The following is a 26,941-nucleotide window of genomic DNA, read 5'->3' as shown; positions in this document are numbered from 1 at the left end:
GGTCCTGAAAACACAGGTATGAAAATGTTGCTGAAGCAAGTTTTGGTTTTGTCTGCAGGGACCACTGTAAGTTCTGTGTGGGAGATGGCATTATCTTCATCTGGGTGAAAGACCCTAGTTTTCACAACAAGAAGGCAACAGCTAACAGTATTTACGATGTGCCAGGCACAGTTATATAAGCTTTACATGTTTTAACTCGTTTATTATTCCAAACAACTCTATGAGATAGGTACTACTATCATTCTAATCTTTCTAGAGGCATACAGAGATTAACTAAAAGCTAGAAATGGCAGAGCAGGAAGTCAAACCCAGGCAGCCTGTCTCCAGAGTCTGGGCTCTTGATTCTGCCATGCAGCCTCTTTTGGGACACCAACCACAGAAACTTCTGATTTTAGAACAGATAGACTTATTCACAGTCAGAAACAAAGATTATCAGCCCTCCAGACCCCTGGAGAAAGTACAATTTCAAATTGTCAACTCCTATAGAAAAACCTACCTGAGAAAATGAATGTTTAGAAGGCATTATTTGAAGGCCATGTAATTATTAACTCTTTAGGTACCCCAAATTCTCTCTTTGGATTTACATGGATCTCCAGTCATCTACATACTTAAACCATATCATCACAGTCTCTCTTGGAATTATTTTCACCTGGTGTGGCGTGGCCTTTAAGTTTCAGTGGTGCAATGAATGATGCTGTTTAAAAGGACTCTGGAAGCTGACTCCACGCTGGAATGGGGATGAGGCTGCACCTAAGCTCAGCTTCCCCTAAGACTGGTGGTCTCTTTCCCTGGTAGGGGAAACTGAAACGTCTCACAGACCCCAAGCTCCCTAAGTACAGCACAGCTGATATTGCAAGACAACTCCAATAAACAACTGGAACTTCTAATCTAGCTTGTTTGGTGCCAAGCAATCTGCTTACTGCCTCATTGACAAGGCTGCTTTCACGTTTTAGCTACAAGAAGGGAAAGAGGCAGTGGCAAGGAGGGGTCCGTCCACTGGGTCACAGGCTCATACTGCAGGCCTGGAGAGCCCAGTCCCTGAAATCTGCTCCAAGAGATGGGATGGACAGGAGGACTCATGCCATTGCTTCTCTTCTTGCTGACCTGGTGCTGTGAGGTGTCCCTTTCCCCAGTAATCCCTACTCTTTACCCACGCCATGGGATATGGTAGAATTCATCTTGAACTCTGGTTCATTATGAGGAGACCCAGTTTGATCAATCCTGAATGACAGACCTCCATTGGTGTTGAAGAGCAGCCATACACAATTGTTTACTGCCTCTACTAAAGGAAGGTGATGAAGAATTTTAGTCCCCCGTCTCTCTCAGTGCTCCCTTTATGAAGTCCCATGTACAAGTACTTCAGAATTAAGTGCTAAGAAAAGCTTAACTCTCTGGAAACGATACTGTTCTTTCTCATAATGGGAATTAGATAGCTGATTCTGTTTCTCCTTTATCTTTGGCTTCAGGAAGTTTAAAACCAAATTTGAAACTTATCTATAGCAATTATGTTAGTTTCATGGTTTAAATATTTGTGTTTTTTATTTTACTTGACTATATTCTTGATGTAAACTGCAAATGATATAAGAAAGAAAAGAAAGGCAGACAGGGAAGAAGGAAGGGGAGGAGGAGGAAGGGAGTGAGGTAAACAGGACCATCCAGACATGCTTGTACGTAACAAGCCCCTTCTAGCAGCCTGACATTCACCGAAGGTGCTGGTTGAGATGCCTGAATAAGCCAGGCCTGGCAAATATCTCATTTTAAAATCACCGTCCTTTTGCAGCTTTGAGTCACAGCAGCTATTTTCTGACAAAACCAAGTCTCCCACACTGGCCACTACAAGGACTGTCAAAAGAGCCATGAAAAACAACACTGGATTTGATTCGGTTTTATGCATCACTGACATAATTACCTGTGCACATCAAACATAGGCATTTTATTTCTGGTGCCTGCCTTAAGAAGCAGAAAGAACAAAGCTTGAGCCCTCCCTTCTCCCTGATTCCAGGTGGAATTTGAAACACTGGCAGTTAAAAAATAAATCACCATCTGACTTGTAAACAAAACGAAGGTGTTATAACAAAATTAAGGTGTTAGAAAGAACAGATACCCCAAATGCCACAATATCATTCTTAGAGAATTGCATTCTAAATATAGCAGTGCTTTCTAGGTTAAACTGTACAGCCAGAAGGTGGTGTTAGTCAACTATTAGGTCCCACTAGAAAAAATTATATTTCTATTAGGGGTAAATGACTCAAAGCTGTCAGTCCTCTGTTAAGGCCCAGCACCAAATGAATTAAGATAAAAGTCTTGCTGCTCATGCACCCACATCTGACATCAGTGGAGGCTGAATGCATGTAGGCATCACCCTCTTCCAAACCGCCTGCCACCAATTCCATTCCTAACTACCCTTTGGTGAAGGGCCTGGGACAGCAGCAAAACCATGAGTGTGTGGAACTAGCCCAGAGAAGAACTATCCCAGAGAAGAGAAGTTTAGGGGAAGGTAACATGATTTGGTTCGAAAGACAGGGCGGATGGACATCCTCACTGTACAGGACTTGAAGAATGCCTTCTGAGAGAAGGGAAGAGACAAATGTAGGAGGCCTGCCAATGGTGAGGGACTCTATGGAGACTCTTCAGGAAGGTCCAGTATGTAGCAGGAGGGGCCATATGGGTCCCAGAGAGAATGAAGAGGAGACTGATGATTTAGAGTAAGTCAGGGCTCAAAGTAGAGAAGTGAGAGGAACTTCCAGGCTTCTTTTTTAAAATCTAGATCATTTATCCCACCAAACAAGTCAGAAAGGAGGCACCTGTTTCAGGAAGAGATTTTCCAGGAATAGCGTGTATACTGGCTGATAGTTCTGGGTGCATGTCCTGGAAGCCTGAATGCAGGAGAAAACAGTGAGATAAGGCACTTCAGCAGCAGAATATTGCCACCAAAGTGGGGAGTTTAAAATTTTCTGACATGTTCCTGGATGATACACACAGGCATTCAATTGCTGTTTAAGGACCAGAGTGAAAACAAATGGAAACTTCTGGAATAAGACATGGAGCACTGTGGTTACAAGCACAGACTTTGGAATCAGGTAAACCTGGGTTTTGACATGCAGCTCTGCAATTCTTACACTTTTCAGCTGTGCAATCATACCCTAAATGAGACAGTATCAGTAAAACACTTAGCACAGTCCTAGCACATAATAAATGTTGCTAGAAATAAAAAAAATGGTAATAAATTAAATATTCAACCCTTCATGTTTATCTGGGTACTGCTACATTTACCTGGGTGCTCCTAGCACTGCCAAAGTGGTGAAAAACAACAAAACAAAATATACCAGAGTTAGTGGTTTCCTTCTGGCTACAAGGCTGAAATCTGAAACTTGGAAATAAGAATCCAGAAACCTTGGTGAAATAGTTATTTCAGGGTATGGATTTGGAGACCCAGATTCACACATGGAGAGAAAGGATAGAACACATATGGGGTCCTGGTGCTAATAGTGCTAAAAATGGAAGCTGCAGAATGGCCTTCTTTCAGTTCCACAAACACTCAGGCACAGAGGGTTGAAATATTAAGCAGCAGATGATAATCAATACAAATTATAGGTGCAAAAACCCTCACCACTCTTATAATTAAAATCAAGTGACATCAACACTACATGCCAGAATTATTGATCGTTTCCTTCTTCCACCGCGTCTCATGCTAACAGATCCATCATAACACAGCCCGTATCTCCTGACAGCTTTCATTGCTCTTTCATTAAACCTAGAGGGTAATGAAGCTTCCAGCAGAGCAGGCTATGGACATAATTCAGAGACAAAGCTGTTCACTCAGGAGTGAAGATAGTGGTGCTTATCTGCAGGCAGGGGTCTGTGTCCCTGAGCTGGTGAAGGACATGAGGTCCCTTTTCTGTCCCTTGCCTCACAGAGCTCTGCATTGCTTTCAGGCCTCTGGCCAGGCGGAGTGAAAGGTAACAGCCCTGCAAGCACCACTTAGAGGACAATGCCATGCTGCTGAGGGATGAACAGTGATGTGGCCTCAGCAGCTCTGACACCATGTGTCTCCTGTGGAAATACATATCACCCAGAGGCAAATCACTGATGTCAGCAGCTTTCTGAAGCAGCATTCTGTCCTGGGGAAGAAAATAATCCTGTTGCCTGGGAAGCTCTAATGTAGGCAGTAAAATGTAAATGTATGCAAGAAGCTTTCTGGCTTAATTAAATAGTCTACTAATATTACAGTCAAGAAGAAAGTGCACTGCAGGGGATGGGAGAGGGCTGGGTGGTGGGGGGAGGGAGCGCCTGCTCAGGCATGTGTGCCTGTGTGTTGGGGGTGGGGGTGAGAAGCACCTCGACTCTGCACTGGAGGCTCTGTAGCTGGCACTGTCACCCTCCCTTGCAATAGGGCCTTTGCACTGAGCCTACTGTCCTCTCCTGCAGCCACTGCCTCTAATTCAGAGGGCATTAGAAGCCCTCTGGGGCTATTGCCACCTGCTGGGTTTCAGTGGTTTGACTGTTTTTGTCTCCCTTCCACTCTGCCATCTTATTAGGTAATATTTTACTATATTTTATATTACTTTTATAGCTCCTTTGTTATTGTTAAATGGAAAAACAATGCAAGAGAGATTTAAAAATAACATTTATTAGCTTTTCTGACAGCAAAAATAATTCATGATCAAGGCAGGAAATTAGAAATAGAAAACTCCTAAAAGAAAAATCACTAGTGACACTCCTACTAAAGAAATATCACTAGTGAAAATCCTACTATCTAAAGATAACATTTTGATGTTTATCTTTCTTGGCTTTTTTTCTCCATACAAACACATATTATTAGTTTTAAAATAGTGGGGATCATCTCATGTATACCGATTTGCAGCCTGTTCTTTCATTTAGGAACTATTTTTCATATTATTAGATATTAACTAACAACATTCTTAACAACTGCATATTCTTGATCCTATGAATGTGACATGGTTTATTTAACTAATCCCCTACTAACCTCCATTCAGCTGGTTTTGTTGTGATTCTGAACCCTTACAGAGGAGACCCACAAGCAAGAGCCAAGATCTAATAAGTATGCAACCACTAGGTGAAGCCTATTCCTTGTCAGTGCAGATAGGAAGAAATGTGGTGAGTATTAACAAGGGTGGGCCCTTCCACTGCAACTGCTCAGGACTAATTTTAGAGAAGAGCTAGGTCTCTAACAATGTTTGGCAGGTAGGCAAAATAGAGGGCCTATAATTAGGTTATTAGAATAAAGAGTATTTTGTACTAATTTGCTCCTCTCTAGGAAGGGATTCAGTAAGACCCTCTGCATAGGTAAGCTTTCCCAAGTCAATTCTCTTCACTTGACAACTTCAGAGAAGCAGCTAAGAGTTTTCTGAACAAGGTTTTCAGGGCTGAGGCAGTAGCATGTATTTACATCTTTTTTCTTTTCAAAAGATGGGATCTAAAACATTTTTTTTTTTTTTTTTTTTTTGGAGACCAGGACTGAATTTGAACCCCAGAATACACCCTTCTTTCATTTTATTTCTTTATCTATTTAAGCCTAAACTCTTTTTATGAAACACACATATGGGTGTGAGTGTGTGTTTCAGTGTGCTTGAATGTTTACATGCAAGTGTTTGCCACAATGTAATATTAAATATCTTTTACTGTGAGTCAGGGTCAAAAGTTTGAAACCCATTTAAATTGACCACTGTCTCATATGAAATCAGGTATAAAAAATACAGGATTTTAAAAATTATGTTTTGAATCATGTAATTCTGATTCCATAAATAGCAACTATAACGTGTCAACACCCAAACACCTTAAACTCGCCTTTAGAGATTCTCCTTCTGATGTGAGAATTGACAGAAAATTTCCGTCTCATCTGACTTAAAACTGAATTGGTCTTGTCTAAAACCTCTCCTTGGAACTTGTATCTTCATACTGTGATACAATTTGAAGAGTGCTTGGATAAAGGCCAACTTGTATCAGCAAACAGGAACAATAAGCACTATTTTAATATATACAGATGCAATTCACTAAACATAGGACCTGAAACTTCAGAAATAACAGCCTAATCTTAATATAGCAAATCCCAAATCAGGGGCTTTCCTGTATCTTTTTCAACAACTAGCTGTCAATATCATTCAGTATATTAATTGATTCACTTAGCCAGGGCCTCATTTTTTCACCCAGCTAGGACTGTTTTGTTGCCATCTTACTCAAAGTAAAAGACTTTACAGGAGTTTTATTAAGGATATTGTTAGGGTACAGACAAAGGATTGGTGGAATAGTAACCTCAGGATCTCATAGTCTTTCATCTCCTCCATGTTTGGCGGTATAGGACTCTAAGGCTTCAACAAATTACTTAAAAACTATTTAGAAGATTTGAGCTGATTTCAGATATCCAAATAAGGTATCTGAAAACACTTGTGACCCCATCTTAAGTTTTTCTGAAACCAACCTCTGTACAGATGGGCAGTGGTCCTTAATTTGGGAAAAAATATAATTCAGGCTCATATGTTAGCATTAAAAATAAAAGCATCTTTTATTTGCCCATTTGCAAATTGCAATGTAAAGCATAGGACTCCCCTCTCAACCAACAATACTGGATTCTTATGTTTCAAGTGTTATTACACCTGAATTCTCTACCACCAAAAGCTTGGATCAGAGATCAAAGTGATCATTAAAAGGATAGATTGCTTATTACTTACTTTACACTCCAGAATTGAGTCACATTTTAGAAAGCTGCAGGCCTTCTATTACTCTTATTACTTTATCTTCATAGAAATATATTCAAAGACCATAATATGCACTCCCATATTATGGATACTTTTTATCACGGCTCCCCATCTGGTATGCTATGGTCACAATTGGTGGGAAGTATGCCTGAGATGCTGATCCCCTCAGTTTTCAGGGTTGGTAACCATTATGAATGCATACATTTTTATGTATACCATGATGTGAATAAGTTTGGGAAATTCTGGATTACATAATAAACAGCTGTATGAACATCATCTTATTTTGTAAAATCTACTATCGAAGATCCTATTCATTAAGCTATTTAATGTTCCTTAAAATCTGAATTGATAAAATCCTATGTAAGTGGTTCAGTTCTCTCCTAAACTGGTATATTCTTAGAACATGAGCATGAATTAACTCTTTCTTTCTCTTTTTTGAGCTTGTTTCTAGGAAGCTCAATACTAAATTTTGAGCTGAACTGCATTAGCCAACTTCAGCCTAAGTTATTTACTACATTTACAGTCATCCCTGTATTTAATCACTGAACTCAGTTCTCTTACTACAATTTCAATGGTGTTGTATGTCCATATCTTGGAACGTAACCTATGATCTTTTTGGAAGTATATTGGGTTGAAAATGATAAATGAATGAATGAAAACTTCAGGAAAAGATGTCAATATAATTATGAACTGCCTGGTGTTATTACTCAATCCACTATAAAAATGGTGAGACCTGCCCTGATCAAGATGGTAAAGTGAGATGCTTCAGAACAACAAACAAGAACTGATAAAAACTGTTAAAGAACTGCAGTAACAGGGTAAGCACCAAATGAAGAAAACGGCTGCTTAAAAGCAGTAGAATCTTGCAGTGCCATGGCTGGCCCCTCTTCTACCCCTTAGCAGCTCAGCATGGAACTAGTCCATACTCCCAGGGCAGGTCCCCGGTCCTAGTTCTGGAAGGAGCAGGGTAACCACTGTACACATGACTGGGAGCATGTATGTCTGGTACAGTCTGTCTGGTGGTGGCCTGAGGGACTGACCGTCCTAGAACTTGCCCTGCATGTAGAAGGCAGCTCAAAGAATTCTCCTACAGTAGTAGAGCAGTCAAGTGGTTTCCAGGGGAAAGGGATTGCTGGCTGTAGGATACACAGGGCAGTGCCCTGGACTGTGAGGAAACGATCTCCTAGAGAAGAGGGGATATTCATATCTGCATAAACAGAGGAGTTCCCAGCACTACAGGCACATGTCCAAGATAAGAGGAATGCACAGAAAGGACCAAGTTGGTCCCTACCCTTTGGCCTGGAGGTATTCTCTGAATTTATATGGATGAGCCCTAAAGGATAGCACTCACGCCCAAGTCAATCTGCAAAGACTGGAAAAGGTGTTTTGTTTTGTTTTTTTTCCTTCTTCTTTTTATGTTAGCTCCTGGCATTCAAAGAAAGATATGTTGTAATACCAGCTGGATACAAGCTTAAGGCACAGATGTCTCAGACTCTAAATTCCAGTGATAACATATTGAAATATCAAAACGTCCAGGTTTCAACAAAAGGATAAAAAACACAAAGAAATTGGAAGTGATGGCCCAAGCAAAGGAAAAAATTAAAGCCTCAGAAATCATCAATGAGGAGGAGCAGACCTAGGACATACCGGACAAAGACTAAAAGAATGGTCCTAATTATATGCAAAGAGCTCAGGAAAACATGGACAAAGAACTAAAGGAAACCAGGAAAATGATACATCAATGAGAGTATTAATAGAGAGATGGAAATTATGAAAAGGAACCAAACAGCTGAAGACCACAGTAATGGAAATTAAAAATTCCCTAGAAGGATTCAGCAGCAGATTGGAGATGGAAGAATCAGTGAACTTGAAGATAAGACAATTGACATTAGCCAGTCTGAGAAGCAGGAGGAAGAAAGAATGACGAAAAGTGAACAGAGCCTGAGGAACCTGTGGGATACCATCAAGCATACTAATATATGCATATGGGAGTCCCAGAAGGAGAAGAAAGAGAGAAAGGGACAGGGAGAATATTCAAAGAAATAACGGCAGAAAGCTTCCCAAATTTAACAAAAGATATGAACCCACATCAAAGATGCTCAACGAACTTCAAACAGAATAAACCCAAACAGACCCATGCCACAGCATATTATAATCAAACTGTTGAATGCCAAAGATAAAGAGGTAATTCCGAAAGCCACAAGAGAGAAGCAGCATGTCACATACAAGGGAGCCTCAATAAAATTAGTGCCAATTTCTCATCAAAAACATTGATGGCAAGAAGGCAGCGAGATGACATATTTAAAGGGCTGGAAGCAAAGAAATGCCAACCAAGAATTCTGTATCTGGCAAAACTGTCTTTCAAAAATGAGGAAGAGATTAAGACATTCCCAGATAAACAAAAGCTGAGTGAGTTTGTCACCACAGGCCTTACAAGAAATGCTAAAGTGTTGAATTCTGCATGTTGAAAGGAAAGGACAATAGACAATAGATTCAATCTGCAGGCAGAAATAAAGATCTCCAGTTAGGGTAACAACAGGAGTAAATATAAAACTGGTACTACCATATTTTTGATTTGTAACTCTACTGTTTACTTCCTACAGGATCAAAAAGGCAAACGCATAAAAATGTAATGAAGAATCAGTGGTTCTGGACCCAAAGTATATAAAAATGTAATGAGAGACAAGAACTACATAAAATTGGGGGGACAGAGGGGTTTAGGAACATAGTTTGTGTATACTATTGAAGGAAAATTGGTATCAAAGCAAATGAGATTGTTACAGATTTAGGACGTCCAATTTAAGCCCCACGGTAAACTACAAAGAAAATAACAGAGAATATGCAAGCTCTCAAAGAGAAATTAGAGTACAGGTTGCCAGGAGTGAGGAAGTAGGGGGAATGGTGAGTTAATGTAAAATGGGTATGAATTTCTGTATGGGGAGAAGGAAAAGTTTTAGTAATAGAAGGTGGTGGTGGTACCACAACATAATTAATGTGATTAATCCCACTGAATAGTAGGTTAGGAAGTATTTTAAAAAGGAAAGTTTATGTTGTAAATATGTTCACCCAATTAAGAAAAAAAAGGAAAAGAGCAACTAAAGAGACAATGAGAAACAAAGGCAATACATGATGCTGGATGGGATCTGTGCCAGTTTGAATGTATTTTGTCCCCCAAACGCCATTATCTTTGATGTAATCTTGTGTGGGCAGACCTATCAGTGTTGATTAGATTGTAATTCTTTTGAGTGTTTCTCTGGAGATGTGCCCCACCCAGCTGTGGGTGATGACTCTGATTGGATAATTTCCATGGAGGTGTTGCTCCGCCCATTCGGGGTGGTTCTAAATTGAGTCACTGAAGCCATATAAATGAGCTGATGGACAGGGGGAACTCAGTGCAGCTGTGAGTGACATTTTGAAGAGGAGCTACAGCCAAAAGAGACACTTTGAAGAAAGCACAGGAGCTGCAGATGAGAGACAGTTTGAAAATGGCCGTTGAAAGCAGACTCTTGCTCCAGAGAAGCTGAGAGAGCACAAATACCCCAAGTGCAACTAAGAGTGACATTTTTGAGGAACTGCAGCCTAGAGAGGAACGTCCTAGGAGAAAGCCATTTTGAAACCAGAACTTTGGAGCAGACACCAGCCACGTGCCTTCCCAGCTAACAGAGGTTTTCCGGACACCACTGGCCATCCTCCAGTGAAGGTACTTAATTGCTGATCTGTTACCTTGGACACTGTATGGCCTTAAGACTGTAACTGTGTAACCAAATAAACTCCCTTTTGTAAAAGCCAATCTATCTCTGGTGTTTTGCATTCTGGCAGCATTAACAAACTAGAACAGGATCTAATAAGGGAGGAAGGAAAAAAGGCTCAAAAGGACATTGGACAATGAAAAAATTGGAATAAAGACTGTAAGCTTTATAGCAATGTTAATTTTCTTGAACTTGATAACTACATTTAAGGTGGATACATAATGAATATCCTTATTCTTAGGAAATGTACATGGGGCAGCATTAAGCATTCAAGGAGCATGAGGTCTACAACCTCCACTCAAGAGTCTAGAAAATGGATTGAAAGACAAACAGACAAACAGATGGTTAGATAGATGGATTAAGAGACTGATGGGCAGACAAAATGATATGGCAAATGTAAAATGTTAAAATTGGATCTGGGTATCTAGAGGATGGGGTATGTTGTTGTATTCTCTGTACAGGATTTATATGGGGTTGTAATATACTTTTATAACTTTACTGTAAATTTGAAAGTATTTCAGAATGAAAAGTTTACAAGAAAAAAAGAATCATTTGGGGAAAATTCCCCTTGTAAGAGCATAATAAAACTTACCAGATCAATTTTGTGAAGCGTAACTCAAAACGAAAAAAACCCCAACACATACTAATTTATTAGTCTTTGCATATAATTCTATATGGGTTTCAGAGGTGAACAATAACTTTAAAGGTGAACTATATAAAATTGTCATTGTTGAATATTGGAAATTTCATATAGTTCAACCTGAATAGGAGGAAAGGATTCATTTGCTAATAGGATATGAATATACTAACAAAGATAAAAGAGTTATCTTACCTGAATGACCTCAGCATTCGGTAGGACTTTCCTAAATCAGATACTCGTCTGCAAAATGGACCCACAGCCAACTCCATCTGAAATATTAAAAGACACTCCATAGGTTTTTATTTCAGAAATCAAGACACACCTGGATCATAGGAAGTTTTAGCTTGCAGTAAATCTTTGTTTTATTTAAACTGAGGCAAGTTTTGAAGGCCAGTCAAATTTATGAAAAGGCAAGAACTTAGATAACTTTATTAATGTATTAAAGGGGTACAAGATGAGACTAATACTTCATGAAAACAGAAGACAATTTTTTTTGTTGTTATGTAAGAGGAGGAAATTTAGATCTTTCACGATGAACTATCAGAAAAAGGAAGATTTCTAAGACCGACTGTGTACCTATACTTTAAGTAAGCATACAAGTCTTTTTATATTAAATATTGACAATTTTTATCAGCCAATGTGGTTCAAGTGATTAAAAGTTAGACTCTGGAAGTAGCATATCCGTGTCAGAATTCTATATCTGTAATTACTAGTGTATGACCCTGGACAAGTTACGTAACCTCTTAAGCCCTGGGTTTCTCATCTGTAAAATGGAAGTGAATAATTCCTACTTCATAGAAGTTTTCATCCATAAAGCATTGTGTAAGTGCTTTTTAAATGTCAGCAATTATTATCAGAATTTTTAAAAATTTCCCTTTTAAACTGATACATTACTTTGCTCTCTAACTTAAGCATTTTAGCAAATATTTGTTTCACTTCTCTTTATTTTCCTTCTATAACTAGAAATTCTACTTGTCATTAACTGGGGTTTTAGACTACCTGTTCTTTATCTACAAAGAGCATATGCAAAGTTTTTGCATACATGACCCTCAGATAAACTATTTTTCCACTCTTGCTATATAAATAGGACATGAGTGAAGAACAGTTTAGAAAATAGCTGGAATAAGCTGCTCCCTAGTGGCGCAGCTTCTTTCTTTGAGAAAACATAGGAAAGGAAGTTAGGCTTCTGTCCTGCTGGCCATCTTTCTGGAAAAAAAAAAAAAAACTACTCAAAATTTCCTTGTCAGTGGTAGACTATGCAGACTTAATACATCTCTCAAATATCTTTTGGCTTTCTAATCATTGCCAGTTACTGAGCTAGACATGGGGATAGGAAGGAGCTACTTACTTTAAAAATTTATTTAAACAATATTATTATTATTATTATTTTTTGATCTTCATTTTATTGAGATATATTCACATACCACGCAGTCATACAAAACAAATCGTACATTCAATTGTTCACAGTATCATTACATAGTTGTACGGTCATCACCTAAATCAATCCCTGACACCTTCATTAGCACACACACAAAAATAACAATAATAATAATTAAAGTGATAAAGAGCAATTGAAGTAAAAAAGAACACTGGGTACCTTTGTCTGTTTGTTTGTTTGTTTCCTTCCCCTATTTTTCTACTCATCCATCCATAAACTAGACAAAGTGGAGTGTGGTCCTTATGGCTTTCCCAATCCCATTGTCACCCCTCATAAGCTACATTTTTATACAACTGTCTTCGAGATTCATGGGTTCTGGGTTGTAGTTTGATAGTTTCAGGTATCCACCACCAGCTACCCCAATTCTTTAGAACCTAAAAAGGGTTGTCTAAAGTGTGCGTAAGAGTGCCCACCAGAGTGACCTCTCGGCTCCTTTTGGAATCTCTCTGCCACTGAAGCTTATTTCATTTCCTTTCACATCCCCCTTTTGGTCAAGAAGATGTTCTCCGTCCCACGATGCCAGGTCTACATTCCTCCCCGGGAGTCATATTCCACGTTGCCAGGGAGATTCACTCCCCTGGGTGTCTGATCCCACGTAGGGGGGAGGGCAGTGATTTCACCTTTCAAGTTGGCTTAGCTAGAGAGACAGGGCCACATCTGAGCAACAAAGAGGCATTCGGGAGGAGGCTCTTAGGCACAATTATAGGGAGGCCTAGCCTCTCCTTCGCAGCAACCGTCTTCCCAAGGGTAAAACCTATGGTAGAGGGCTCAACCCATCAAACCACCAGTCCCCTATGTCTGTGGTCATGTTAGCAACCATCGAGGTGGGGTAGGCCAATACCCCTGCATTCTCCACAGGCTCCTCAAGGGGGGACTACATATTTTTTTCCTTGTTTTTCTTTTTTTTTTTTTTAACTTTCCTTTCTTTTTTAAATCAACTGTATGAAAAAAATTAAAAAAGAAAAACATACAATAAAAGAACATTTCAAAGAGACCATAACAAGGGAGTAAGAAAAAGACAACTAACCTAAGATAACTGATTTACTTCCAACCTGTTCCTACTTTATCCCAAGAAAGTTACCTAATATAGCAACATTTCTGTGAACTTGTTCCTACTATATCCATCAGAAATTAACAGACCATAGTCATTCCTGGGCATCCCCAGAACGTTAAATAGTTTATCTGTTCTTCTTGGATTATTGTTTCCCCTTCCTTAATTGCTCTCTATTGCTAGTGCCCCTACATTCTACATTATAAACTAAACAATATTATTATTATTCAACAAAATCATAAGAAAGGTTTATGTATACATACACACACCTACATGCAAATACATATATATACAAGCAATAATCACTAGGAAACAAGGTAAGTGCTACATCAAATGTGTGGACTGAATGTCGAGGGAGAACTGGAAGGCACCTTCCTCAAGAGAGTCTTGAAGGAGGAACAGTGACTAGTCAATTTCCTCATGATAGAAGACATAGAGTGTATACCTTATATCCTAGAGGGAAACCTCACACCGCTAGAAAATTCTCTACAGTACATGAAAATAAATTTTAAAAAGAGAAAAATCTAAGGAAGAAAAGTCAATATTCCTGCCAACAACACAAAATGGAACAGCTGCGAGCTAGTGTTTCTTAACTGACAAGAAGTGGATGATGGGCTGTTTGTTGGGACTTGTTTATTCACTGACTGGGAGTTTCTGGTTTCCTTCAGAATGTGTCATTTGCTTTAGCCAAGCACAAAGTAAAAATGTAATCACCATGTATCTTTGATTTGGTAATCCCAATCATATACCTAACAGTATATATGTGATGGTTTTTACACACTAAAATTTTGTGAAGTACTTTTCATGAAATATTTGTGTCAGTTGTTTTTTCAATTACCTTGGTGGGCTTCACTGTCTTCAAAGATTAAACCAAACAAATTTTGCCTTAGCTCTTGAGCAGGAGTAAACGTTCAAACGAAAAACTGGCAAGGAAAATATTACTACATGTGAGAATATGGTCTCAAGTGGCTGTGAAATTTATGATGATGCAGGGTATTTCTCCAACATAGGATAATTTCACATTGCTAAATGTTTAAAATAAATTTTTCATCCTAAAAGAACCACAAGGGTACTGAAAATCATTTTCTTCTGTCAGAATTCCATTAGGCCATGTTTTTAAAGGGTAGGAATGTTCCTTTTAGAAGAGGTTACTCTGCAAATTAGCTATGGATACAAAAATGGCATGCGCAATTGCTTCTTTCCAGCCCTCCTAGTTGCAGGGAATGAGCCATCAGCTGCAGGCATGGTGAACTAATTATATAGTTGCTCCCTACCCACCGTAGACATTTGGTTAACCACAGGGCATCTTTGGATTCTCCTAGGGCACTCCTACCCTGACATTATTCAGCGTAAGAAAAGGCAATAATAATGAGAACAGAAATTACAATCTGAATTATTTTTCTTACATTTCTAAGTTTATATTTTCAAGCACAGAGAGAAATAAATATAAATATATACATAAAGGGAACCAGATGACCTATAAATAGAAAGTGCTGGGAGTACCACTGATTAAATGATTTACTGCCAACTTCAAAAGCCACCCTTTCCCTCAGGGAAGAAAAGAAGCTGAGGGGGTGAGGGGAATGTATATTCACAGGGCAGTGTGGACAAGTCCCCAAAGAGATTCTGAGTCAGCAAGACCCCAGTGGCCTTGGACAAGCTTAACGCTTTCAGAACTGCTCTGTGATTAGTGTAGACACAGAGGCCATGTGGTCACAGTAGGGAATTAATTACCTGTAGGAAACCACATCATGCCTATGACCTGGATTCATAAGGGAGTACTTCCCTCACCATGAGTCCTCCAGATGGCACCCTGCAATTACATTCTTTCACCTGTGCAACAGGAGAAGTTAGGATTCTTAAAGAAATCTTATAAACATATCATTACTTCCCTTTGCAATTGGACTTGATTCCAAATAATCAGCATTCTCAAAACCTGCTCTCTTGGTCACTTCTTGAGCTCTTTTCTTTCTGATATTTATGCCATAATACTGGGTACTTTCATCACAAGTACACTTTCAAATCCATAGAGTATTTATGCATTTCTGATTCCAGTAACCTCAATGGCATTGTTAATTTTGAATACAAATTGAAAGAACCTTCAATAATGAGGCAGTTGAAAGGCTATTTGTCCCCAGATAATGCCTATCATGAATATAAATGTTGGGGTAATGCTATTTAAGTGTTTTGACTGACCCTAGAAAAACACTTCCAGCCAAGCATGACTTTGAAAGCTGAGGTATAGCAACACACTAGTTACTGCTGTGGCAAGAAACCAAACCAAATAAACAAAATCTCAAAATGTACAATTCAATTTAAAAAACAAAACAAAACAGAGGTGGGTTCTGATACAAAAGCTGGACAATTTTTGCTGAAGTTACCAGTCACAAATATGACTAACTATGACAGTGCCCCCACCTGTTTTTCCTATGCCCATGTCCCACAGGATCAGAGCCACTCCCATGGTAAGTAGCAGGCTATTTTGAAACTGGTTAATATGTTTCACTATACTACACTGAATGCAGCAACCAAATGCCATTGCAGGGCTGAAAATAAATACACTCTTAAACTGAGTAAATGCTGTATATGTAAATGCCTTTTCAATATTTAAGAAATGAAAAAGAGAAGCCTTTGAGCATAAGTTAGTAATAATGATTGAGGTGTTTTCTTTACTTAAAGGAAGACACCTGGGAACATTTTGGTTTATTGGGCAACATGTCTTAAGAGAGAAAGAATGCCAAACAAAATTTGAATAACGCAATTTTAGGAAGGTGGGAGCTTAATTCTGCCATGGAGGCTATGCATTTTGAGCAGGTGCTAGCTGCAGTAGCAAGGGTTAAAGGACAATATTTTCCATCTTTCAAGAATCATACTGAAATATATCATTAAAATAAAAAACAAAAGAAAAAAACCTCTTTCCTACAGCACTCTCATTCTGGCCATCTCCTGTTCGGCTGTGAGACTCTTAATTGGACTTGAAGTGCTGCTTCCAGGAAAGTGACTCAAGAACCAGCTGGAGCAGAATGCAAATAAATTGGTGGGGGAGGGAGCCCAGGAAAGAGAAGAGGATAGGAAAAGAAAAACAAAATTAAGGAGGAATGGGGAAAAGGAGAATAGAGACCCATTTGAGTAAAACTTATGATGTTTTTAACAAATAAAAGCAGGTTAAAACATTACTGTGTTTTCAGTTCAATAAGCAGTCTGCAACACTAGTACAGACTATATATATATATTTCTCTTTAAGCTGAAGTTTTACTTGTAACAACAAAGCAAATGTACAGGTGCCTAAGAATGAAGTTGATAAAAATGAAAAAGGTAAAAAGAGTCACAACGGTACATTTAAGTTCTACTCTCATGCTGAGGCTAATTCAGGTATATTTCCCAAAGGAAGGCTCTTTTCTGTGGTCTAGTGGCCTCAGGCACTATTAACAATGATTAATTGCTGCACCAATTAATATGCAAAAAACTTTGGCTCTTGAAACATTAGGTTTCTGTACTTGTTTCTTTAGTAAATTTTATGTATGAGGCAACATCCGACAAATCATCACCCTGGTGCAAGCAGTCCATGTTCTTTCCTCAGTGCCAGAATAATGAAAAAGACATGCTCCCAGATATACTCATGGATAAATACTGACTTTAACATTTCTATATTTTTATAAGCAGGGAGGATCTGGCAAATCGCTATGAATAATCCATTTGAATAATTATTTAGATTAGTAAATTTAACAGGTTTGAAATGCAAAAAAAAAAAAAAAAAAGAAAAGAATTCACCACTGACATGCTATGTAGATTAGAATCATCTCTGTTTCTGAAGTTTTTAATGAAAGCATATGTCTGGAGTGTTTCCTCTTTGCCTCCGATACTACTGAAGCACTTTTAAAAACCTGTCTAAAGGACAAAAAAAAAAAAACTTTCTAGAAGGCCTGATTATGGTTCTGTTATTTCAATGTTATTCTACCTTACATCAGGTAGCTTGGAATGATTTCAAGTCTAGATAAGAAATGTACTCTATTTAATAGAGGAAGATCAAATAACCAGACTCTTTATATACCTTGTCCACTGAGAATCTAAATGAATCAAAACTCTGTCCTGGAATGCTGAGCTGGTCAACAGAAGATTACAGATGTTTTGGAGTTTTTTCTCTTTGTGTGACAACAGGCAGCATCCTTTCCACTGTTTGAAAGGCTATTTCATTGCCTTCATTATTTTCCAGCAAGGTCATTTAATTACTCTTACCAATATTGACCCTGTTGGAGAATAACGTAGAAAGAAAATGCTACATTATATAAAAGTGGGAAATGTTGCTTTTTTTTGGAATGTGCTACTTTACCTTAACCTGGAAATACCAAAGATGAGTGATGATTATTTTATTAAATACAAAAGAAAAAAACCCCAAACTGGTAAGAAAGTATTAAACTTTTTTTTTTAACCAATTAGATTTAAATGAGCTTACTTTTCTTCATGTTGCAACTCCCTAAAACACTGAAGAATATTTACTCTTTCACTTAATAATATTGAAGCAAGAACATATTTTCCTTTGTAGCTATGCATCAATTTACCTGTGCAAAATCAGCAGCAAGCCGCATTTTTCCACCTTCACCAAGGGGTCTTATGAGACTGGCATTGCGGATAAAAAGTTCAATTGCTCTTTGGGCAATAGCTTCAGTGTTTTCAAAGACAAAATCTAAGCATTCAAAGTGTTTAAAGTAGTCACTCATAACTCTAGCGATGAAACCTTGTAGCTCTTTCATGTACAGAGAACAAGGCACTTCAGGCTTTCCTAAGTTGGATAATGACCTGCAAAAGAAAAACAACACCCATGTTCAGCACCAATGCACTAAACTGCACTGTTAGATTTTCCCCCTCTTCTGACTTCTATTTCAATCTTGTACAATTTTTTGCCCTTAATGATATAAAAGGCAATTGTTTATTTTTGCTAAGAGTTAAAGAGCATAAAATAATGTTTAAATTATATTGTAAAGACTGTTTCAGATGCTAGGAGGATTACTGAAATAATTTTAGAATCCATTTGCCTACAGATTATTATCAATAAGATAGACAATTTTGCTTGATTCAAATCCATACACTACAAACCCCTCAAGGTGTCTCCCAGTCTCACAAGTCTCAATCCACTGTTATGTTTTGCCTGGTAAGTCAATACATCATAATGAATCCCGAAATAGCATTTTACAATTTGCAATGGCAGAAAATGCTGTCTGCCCCAAACAAATTCGTGGCAAAAAGTATCCTACTCTCGTGCTATTTAATCTGGTCACTCCAATAGCAGAACTCTGACTGTGGAATTAGTTATGTAACAATACACATGGTATATAATTTTTTCCTCCAGATAATGAGTTTTGGAAAGGCCTTAATTTTGATCAACAGATAATGCCAGCTGATGCTCCACGAAATACTATTTATAATTTATAAATGTTTAAAACTGTTCTTTAAATAAAAGATTAAAAGAATGTGAAATATTTATAGGAAAGGAGACCGATACCAAAATTAGATATCACCTGATAGTAATGAGCTAATCAGATGAGATTACTGGCTAGATAATGCTAAATCTTGTTTTAAAAGTAAGTTAAGTGTTTTTATATTCTGAGAATGATGAAGAAACTGGTGATGGTCTAGAGAAGAACAACAGATGAGACTAAAATGCTTGGCACAAGACAATCAGGTTAACTTAATTTTTATTTTCAAGTATAGCAATGGTTATTACACCTAAGATGCTAACCAGATGTCCTCCACTACCACAAGCAGAAGGAAACAGAGAAATGAGGCTTTCTCAGGAGATTTTGTCAAACGTAAGAAAGCATGTCCTATTAAGAGAAAAGTCAAGGAGGGGTGCAGAGTAGAATATTTCTGTTGGTGGTATCACAGAAGGCAGTGCTGTTGCACAGGAGAATACAGGGAGAGACTTGGTAAGTGATGGCAGTCTTCAAGTGGGGTTGAGTTTTCCCAATTAGACCACTGTATGGTCTAATTTTATTAAGGTTTTATCAGTCCAAAGTGCTATATTGCAAAAAAACTGGTATCACTCTCTTTTACATCTTCTTATGCTTTTTCAAAAGCACAATTGTCATCCTGGTGTTACTCTGAATGACTGTCTCAAGGATTTTAATCTGGTAGGCAGAAACAATTTCCTTAACGACTAGAAAACAACATACTAAAATAATTTCCATAAGCATGTGCCAATATAAGTAAAAAAAAAATGATGAATTAGACAAAATTTTGAAATATGTATTAACTCGCAGCGAGAAGTAGAAACTTGATTTAAAATTACTAGAAAATAACTTAAGCAATTGCTAAAGCTGAATTTACTAATTATGTCAAAACATTTAGAAAGAGGTTTTCAACTGATAAAGTGCAATAGAAGCTGTGCAGAAACTATGGGTCTTTTTAATGACACCTTGTCTATAATAATGGAACGTAAAGGACAAACCCCATGCACAACTGAGAAGTGGTAGGTGTTCATCTTCATATCGCCAGTCTATTTTTTGTGTGTCCTCCCCCACTCCTCAGTGGTATTCATCGTCACTTGAAGGATCTAGGGTCCTCCTGCTTTTAATGTGCCCCTCCCCATTCAAAACCTGTAATCTGACATGAGTCTTTCTACACTCAATGAATGGGTTTCAATCAATATACTATGTCAATCAGACATTTACGTCTTAAGCTTTCTCTAATTCGGAAAGAAACACAGTGTTCCTCTTAAATACATTTTAAATACCAGGAAAATGTATGGAGGATTAATTTTTATACAGCAGGGGATTCTGTAGCCATACTAAATATTACATTTAAGGTTAGCCTAGAAGATAAGCCTGATTTATTCCTTTTACCCAGAAAAACTATGGAGGACCTGAAGGTGCAAGTGTTCACTAATATTTTTCCAAGTGTGACCCTACCCCCACCCCGCCCACTGGGGGCTGGCCCTACTGTAAAGGTGATAAGGTGATTTCTACTTCATGAATAGTTTAATCCAACTTCACTTTGTATTTCACATAAGCCATAGTTATATGAAATAATATGACAGAATTACCAACAACAAGGCTCTAGAAATGGGAAAAATTACTGCCATGAGAAGAACGTTTTAAATGCAGCATAAAGCAACAGTGCTCCATGTCCCTACACTGCCATGTACAGAGAATGACTTATCAGCAGAATCTCAAATGGTTTCTGTATATATACGGAGATGAAATGGAGCCATCAAAAGCCATTTGGGGAAAACAATAAGGACAATGTTATGCACCTTAAAATAAAGCTTCCTATTTACAGCAACCTATCAGTTAAAAAACCAATTTGGCTACTGGTATTAAACAAACTGGGGAAAGTGTACCTGTTTGGGAAACCAACTTTCAGCTGTTAATGTTCAATGTGTTATCTGTAGGCACTAATAGCTGCCACCAATATAGTGATTCAAGTATATGACCACTCTTAATAGAGGATAAGCCTTCAAAAATTACCTCTTTTTTGCCCCCTTTTCAGAAGCATTCATGATTGGTCTACTTGAGACATCTCAGATCACTTTTGAACAAAATTGTTTCCTCCCAAATATGTAAACAGCTGTTATACATTCCTATTTCCTATTGCAGTCCAAATATACATTTTTTGTAGAATTCACTTTATTCTTCTGCGCTCCATATACTGCCTTTTTGACCCTTCAAATAGCATTATGTAAATGAAATGATAAATGAATTGGAAAACTAAAGGACAGCGAAATAATCACATGATCAATTTTTCTACAAACAGGTAAACTAGTGGCTGGAAATTAATAAAGTAGATATTCTTTCAAATGACATGAATATTTTAAAAAAACAGGTTAGTTCAAAAATAGTACCTAATCATGGTCCTAGGAATATAAAACTACATATCTCTACACATTAATATTTGAAATGCTGAGCTATAGTGTAGTTAACTTAAAAAAATCACTGTAAGCATGTGCACATAACTATTCCAAATTCTCCACAAATAGTTTTCTAATACACTAAACCAAAACCATTTTACTCTATTTAAAAAGGTTTCAATAAAAATTGGGTCAGGAACTATGATTTCTATTCTCAAGATACATATGATATGAATAAGCAATACATGTATGAAACAGCTACAGAATATCAGAGTGTTTTTGGCTAGGTATGCTATGACCAGATTAGATTGCCACAGAAACTCTGAGAAGGAAAATCAGTCTCGGAGCGGGCGGTAGGAGCTTACCCTCAAAGCCAGAGCTGGATTTGGACAAGCACAATGGCAGATGTATGATGTTTATACAGTGAATACCATACCTATGTCAGGGGATAACAAAGAGGCTAAATGACAGGGCATTTTTAAGAAGTAAGGAAAAAGTTAAGGCTGGAAAGCAAAGATGGTACAAGCTGCCAGACATTCTGAAATGCCAAGGTGACTGGGTCCTTAGACTTTAATGATGCTATGTGTGCTGGTTTGGAGCTGTTACGTACCCACGAAAAGACTGTTCTTTAAATCCTGTCTTGTGGGTGCAGTCCTATTGTGGGTTGGGCCTTTTGATTATGTTGTTTCCATGGAGATGTAACCCAGCCCATTCAAGGTAAGTCTTAATCCCCTTGCTAGAGCCCTCTATGAGAGGATAAAAGAAGATGAAACTCAGAGAGCACAAAAGACATTTTGGAGAGAAATTTTGGAGACAGCCATTGAAATCAGAACCAGGAGAGAAGCTAATAGATAAAATCCAAAGGTTGCCAAGGAGCAGCTAAGAGAGGACCCACAGGCACCCTAGGAGAAGCAAGAAGGACCCACAGAAACTGAGTGAGCCATTTTGAAACCAGTGCCCAAGAAAGAAGGAAAAGCAGGTGTTGCCATGTGCCTTCCCACGTGACAGAGGAACCCTGGATGCCAGAAGCCTTTCCTCAGAGAAAGTATCCTCTTGTTGATGCCTTAATTTGGACATTTTCACAGCCTTAGAATTGTAACTTGTAACTTAATAAATCCCCATTTTAAAAGCCAACCCATGTCTGGTATATTGCATTCTGGTATATTTTAGCAAACTGAAGCAGTATGTTTCAATGAGAGGTAAAAAATGACAAAAACAAGAATTGAAAATTTTTGATCTACTAATGGCACTCACAATGGATTAAGTAATGATTGGTTAGAGGGCAACACCATCACAAGAGGAACTGTACCTTGATGTTAAGGGGCTCAGAGAGCAAAGGTGAAGGTAGGAATGAAAAACAAAGGCAAAATAAAAGTTTGTAAAACTGTTGATTAAAGGTTACTACCCAGGCATAGCTTATCAGGGGAACACCTATTGTAACGGTCCCTAGATTGTAAGCTCTTACTGCAGTCACATCTATTCCTGAATTATAATGGCTATCTCCAGATTCCAAGATGCTGATACCTTTGTGTATAACCTGATCAATCCCTGGAACTTTGGGTATCTGTGTGACACCTGAAACTCAGAGCTAGAACTCGGCAGATATGAATGTCATTATTAGCATATATAGCAACTGTTAAAAAAGCTGAAAAAGAATCCAGACTTCAACTAGAGATATGACTAAAGAAGATGTGGTTAGGACTAGGGCAAATCAGGCCAAAGGGTAAAAGATAATAGTGACTGCATTTTAAAACTCCAAATTCCACATGAGACCAAGGGAAGAGATGTTTAGTTGGTGCAAGATCTATATTTCCTAAACAATTTAACTCGTACAGTTCGTTCAAATACCACAATTACATGGAACTTTTAATAGGAAGTCAGACCTGGTAGGTTTGCATAGGTTAGTGTGAAATAGTGACACATCCCAAAGTAATTTGGACAGAGAATAAAAATATACATGCAGGGTCTCCCTGAGGAGCTAGGGGGAAATGCAGAGGTGTTGGGCTTCCTCACCTGGATTGTTGCTGATGTTCTCACAAACATTGAGGACTGGAGGTTTGGTATGCTGAGCCCTCTATCATGGGACTTGCCCTTATGAAGCTTGTCACTGCAAAGGAGAGGCTAAACCTGCTTATAATTGTGCCTAAGAGTCTCCCCGAGTACCCCTTTGTTGCTCAGATGTGGCCTTCTCTGTCTAGCTAAGCCAACTTAGCAGGTGAACTCACTGCCCTCCCCACTATGTGGGAACTGACTCCCAGGGGTATAAATCTCCCTGGCAACGTGGGATAGACTCCAGGGGATAAATCTGACTTGACATCATGGGATTGAGAACATCTTCTTGACCAAAAGGGGGATACAAAACGAAACGAAATAAAGTTTCAGTGGCTGAAAGATTCCAAATGGAGTCGAGAGGTCACTCTGGTGGGCATTCTTATGCACTATATGGATAATCCTTTTTAGGTTTTAATGCATTAGAATAGCTAGAAGTAAATACCTGAAACTATCAAACTGCAACCCAGTAGCCTTGACTCTTGAAGACGATTGTATAGCAAAGTAGCTTACAAGAGGTGACAGTGTGATTGTGAAAACCTTGTGAATCACACTCCCTTTATCCAGTGTATGGATGGATGAGTAGAAAAACGGGGACAAAAAACTAAATGAAAAATAGGGTGGGGGGATGTTTTGGGTGTTCTTTACTTTTATTTTTTATTCTTATTTTCACTTTTTCTGGTACAAGGAAAATGTACAAAAAACAGATTGGGGTAACGAATGTACAACTACATGATGGTATGGTGAACAACTGATTGTACAGTTTGCATGACTGCATGATATGTAAATATATCTCAATAAAATTGAATTAAAAAAAAACTCAACAGTTAAAAAAAAAAAAGTTATTACCCAGAAAAATCCTCTTGATGCATAGTGATGATTATGGCCTCGATAGCATCTCCCACTGAAGTCAGTAAGGGTTGCACAGCATTTCCCATAAGACCATGGACTGTCTGAAAAGAAGAAATAAGAAGGGGAAGGAAAATCAAAGAAAACCAACACAAAGGTTTCTGAGAAATGAGAAGCATTTTGACTAAAAGTTGTCACTTTATATCAACTTCAAACTATACACAATTTTTAACAATAACAACTCAATAGAAGTCCCCTTCTTTCCCTAACCACAGTTAGCAATGATTTTTAAAGCTTCAAATATGTGGAGCATGGAACTGAAAATTTTCAACTCCTTATTCCTCTCATTTTTTCAAAAGATTTAGTGGTCAAATGAGCCCCTGGGAAAAGGGAAGATATTCATGAAAAGCGGCGTTAGTAGCAGTTATGAAGTAAAGATAAAATAAACATATTGTTTTAGTTTTCTTAAAAGAGTGAGGCAAGTGCAAAAGCTCTTCTTTGAAAATTGGAAGAATACCACATGCTTTAAACCAGAGTGAATACAACAAACACACGGGTGATTCTTACATGGTGTAAGAGTTACACATTTCATGAATTAAGTATCTATTTAGAGTTCTACAGCAATGATTCTCAACTGGGAGCAATTTCTGATTGTCCCCCAGGGGACATTTTACAATGTTTGGAGACATTTTTGATCGTCATAACTTAGGGAATAGGAGGCTGCAACCAGGGTCCAAGCAGGTAGAGACCAGGTATGCTATAAACATCCTACCTATAATGTACAGTACAGTCCCCCAAAACAAAAAATTACCCAGCCTAGTACCTCAATAGTGCTGAGGTTGAGAAACCTTTTTCTACAGTGAGGTACAAATATTTGTTAGTTTATATAAGGCCCTAGGCCTTAGTTATAGGTTTTTAGGGTGAAAATATTAACTGGGCTTTAGTACACACTCTAAACTGAGGCTCTAAGTGTATTATATATGCCTCAATAATGCTTACATAGAATGAAGATAGATGGTTTTGGCTCATATAAACAAATGATCAAAATCAAAGAGAAAAGATTAAATAGGACCATTATTCATTAAATTCCAAATGTCACACCTCTAGCCTTTATTCCCTAGTAAAAAATAAACACACCTCATACAGCAGTGAGAGTGTGTATATGCACACATTTGCCCTCAAGGAGCCCACAGTCTAGTGGAAGCAGGTAGAAAGTTATAATATAGTAGGATAAATGCTCTAACAGTGTGCTGTTGGATCATGAGAAGGATCTCTAACCAAGAGAATCTGAAAAACCAAAGGTATTATATACCTTAATTTCAAAAGACAAACTGGTAAGAGCCAGCTGAAGAAAGATGGGGCTGGCTGGGAGTGCATACTGTTAGCAGGCAAAGTAGCTTGGAAAGCAGATGCACTTCGGGAACTCTAAGTATTCAACACAGATGGACTGTAAGGGGCCTGCCTATGTGGAGGACAGATGTACTCTACGTAGGCTTCTTGGAAGTTGAGAATATATCCTGAAGGCACTGGGAAACCAATGATGGGTTTTAAGCCACTAAAAAATGTGGTTAAAGATTTCAATTAAGGAGATTGTGGACCTTGGGGAAGATGGCAGAGTAGGTGAAGCGCAACGGTCTTCTCCTTCATGAAAGTAACTAGAAAGGGGCTGGAGGATACCAGGGACCACAGTTTCAGGGCATGACCAGCCATAGAGGGTCCCCCAGAGTATGTGGAGGGGACACTGACAAAAAAGAAGGAGAGATGGCAGCTGGAGGGATGGGTGAGTGTGTTCCTTTCATACAGCTTCCGGCTGGCAGCAAGAAAACCACCACCAGGCAAGGGAGTGAGCACTGGCTCTCCACATCTGTACACCTACCTTTACAGTTTGCTGGGGGGTTGATCCTCCAGAGTCAGACAGAGGGGAGCTCCCCTGAGGGAACCTGGCGGGCAGCGTTTGCTCTCCCACACAGAAGTCTGGGGGGTGCAAAAGCGAAAAGTGGGGAAGGGAGAGGTACTATATTGGCGATCAGGAGCCCCTCCTACACTCCAGAGACTCACGAGCATGTGGCAGGGAGGGAGTGGGCAAGCAGGGCCCACGTTCTATCTGCAGAGTGCACCTGATCAGACTCCCTGCCTGCCTGCTCAGAGCCTGAATCACAGCCCCAGGACAGGCATTTCCCAATGCACCCAGAGATCCTGTGCACTGACTGGTTCCCCACCAGTTTGTACTCCGCCAGCCACACAGGGGAAGTTAGGGGAAGACTTACTTGATAGTACCACCTGCTGGTAGGTTAGGGAAACTGGACTCCAGCAAGCTGTCCCTCAAGTGCCACCTTCTGGTAGGATTGGGAAACTGCACTCCAGAAAACCAATTACATATAAATGCTCAAATAATTCTGCACTTCCCAAAATAACCCTATTAAGACAAGAAATGCCAAAGCCAACAGAAAACTACAAAGCACTTGAAGGATCTAGAAGATATGGACAAGCCAAACAAAGTAAAAAGCCACAAGAGACACAAAATTTGGAGCAATTAATTAAAGAAGTACAAACAAATCTCCAAAACATCTTCAACAAGATGGCTAAAGACATAAAGGAAATCAAGA

The 26,941-nt window shown here is 38.6% G+C and overlaps 1 protein-coding gene across 2 annotated transcripts in view; it reads right to left on the bottom strand.

Moving 5' to 3' along the window:
• Positions 1 to 26,941, bottom strand: part of COG5 (component of oligomeric golgi complex 5) — a 518,626-nt gene that overhangs the window by 10,342 nt on the left and 481,343 nt on the right. For both annotated transcript variants that reach the window (XM_037836383.1, XM_037836384.1), the window contains exons 17-19: positions 24,336 to 24,439; positions 18,154 to 18,391; positions 11,298 to 11,374 (exon numbers count right to left, since the gene is read on the bottom strand). In XM_037836383.1, coding sequence (XP_037692311.1) covers positions 11,298 to 11,374; positions 18,154 to 18,391; positions 24,336 to 24,439 — 419 coding nt within the window. The remainder of the gene's footprint in view (positions 1 to 11,297; positions 11,375 to 18,153; positions 18,392 to 24,335; positions 24,440 to 26,941) is intronic.

Source organism: Choloepus didactylus, chromosome 5 (genome assembly GCF_015220235.1).
Source record: "Choloepus didactylus isolate mChoDid1 chromosome 5, mChoDid1.pri, whole genome shotgun sequence".
Taxonomy (NCBI): Eukaryota; Metazoa; Chordata; class Mammalia; order Pilosa; family Megalonychidae; genus Choloepus; species Choloepus didactylus.
This window is presented reverse-complemented; position numbering and strand designations above follow the sequence as displayed.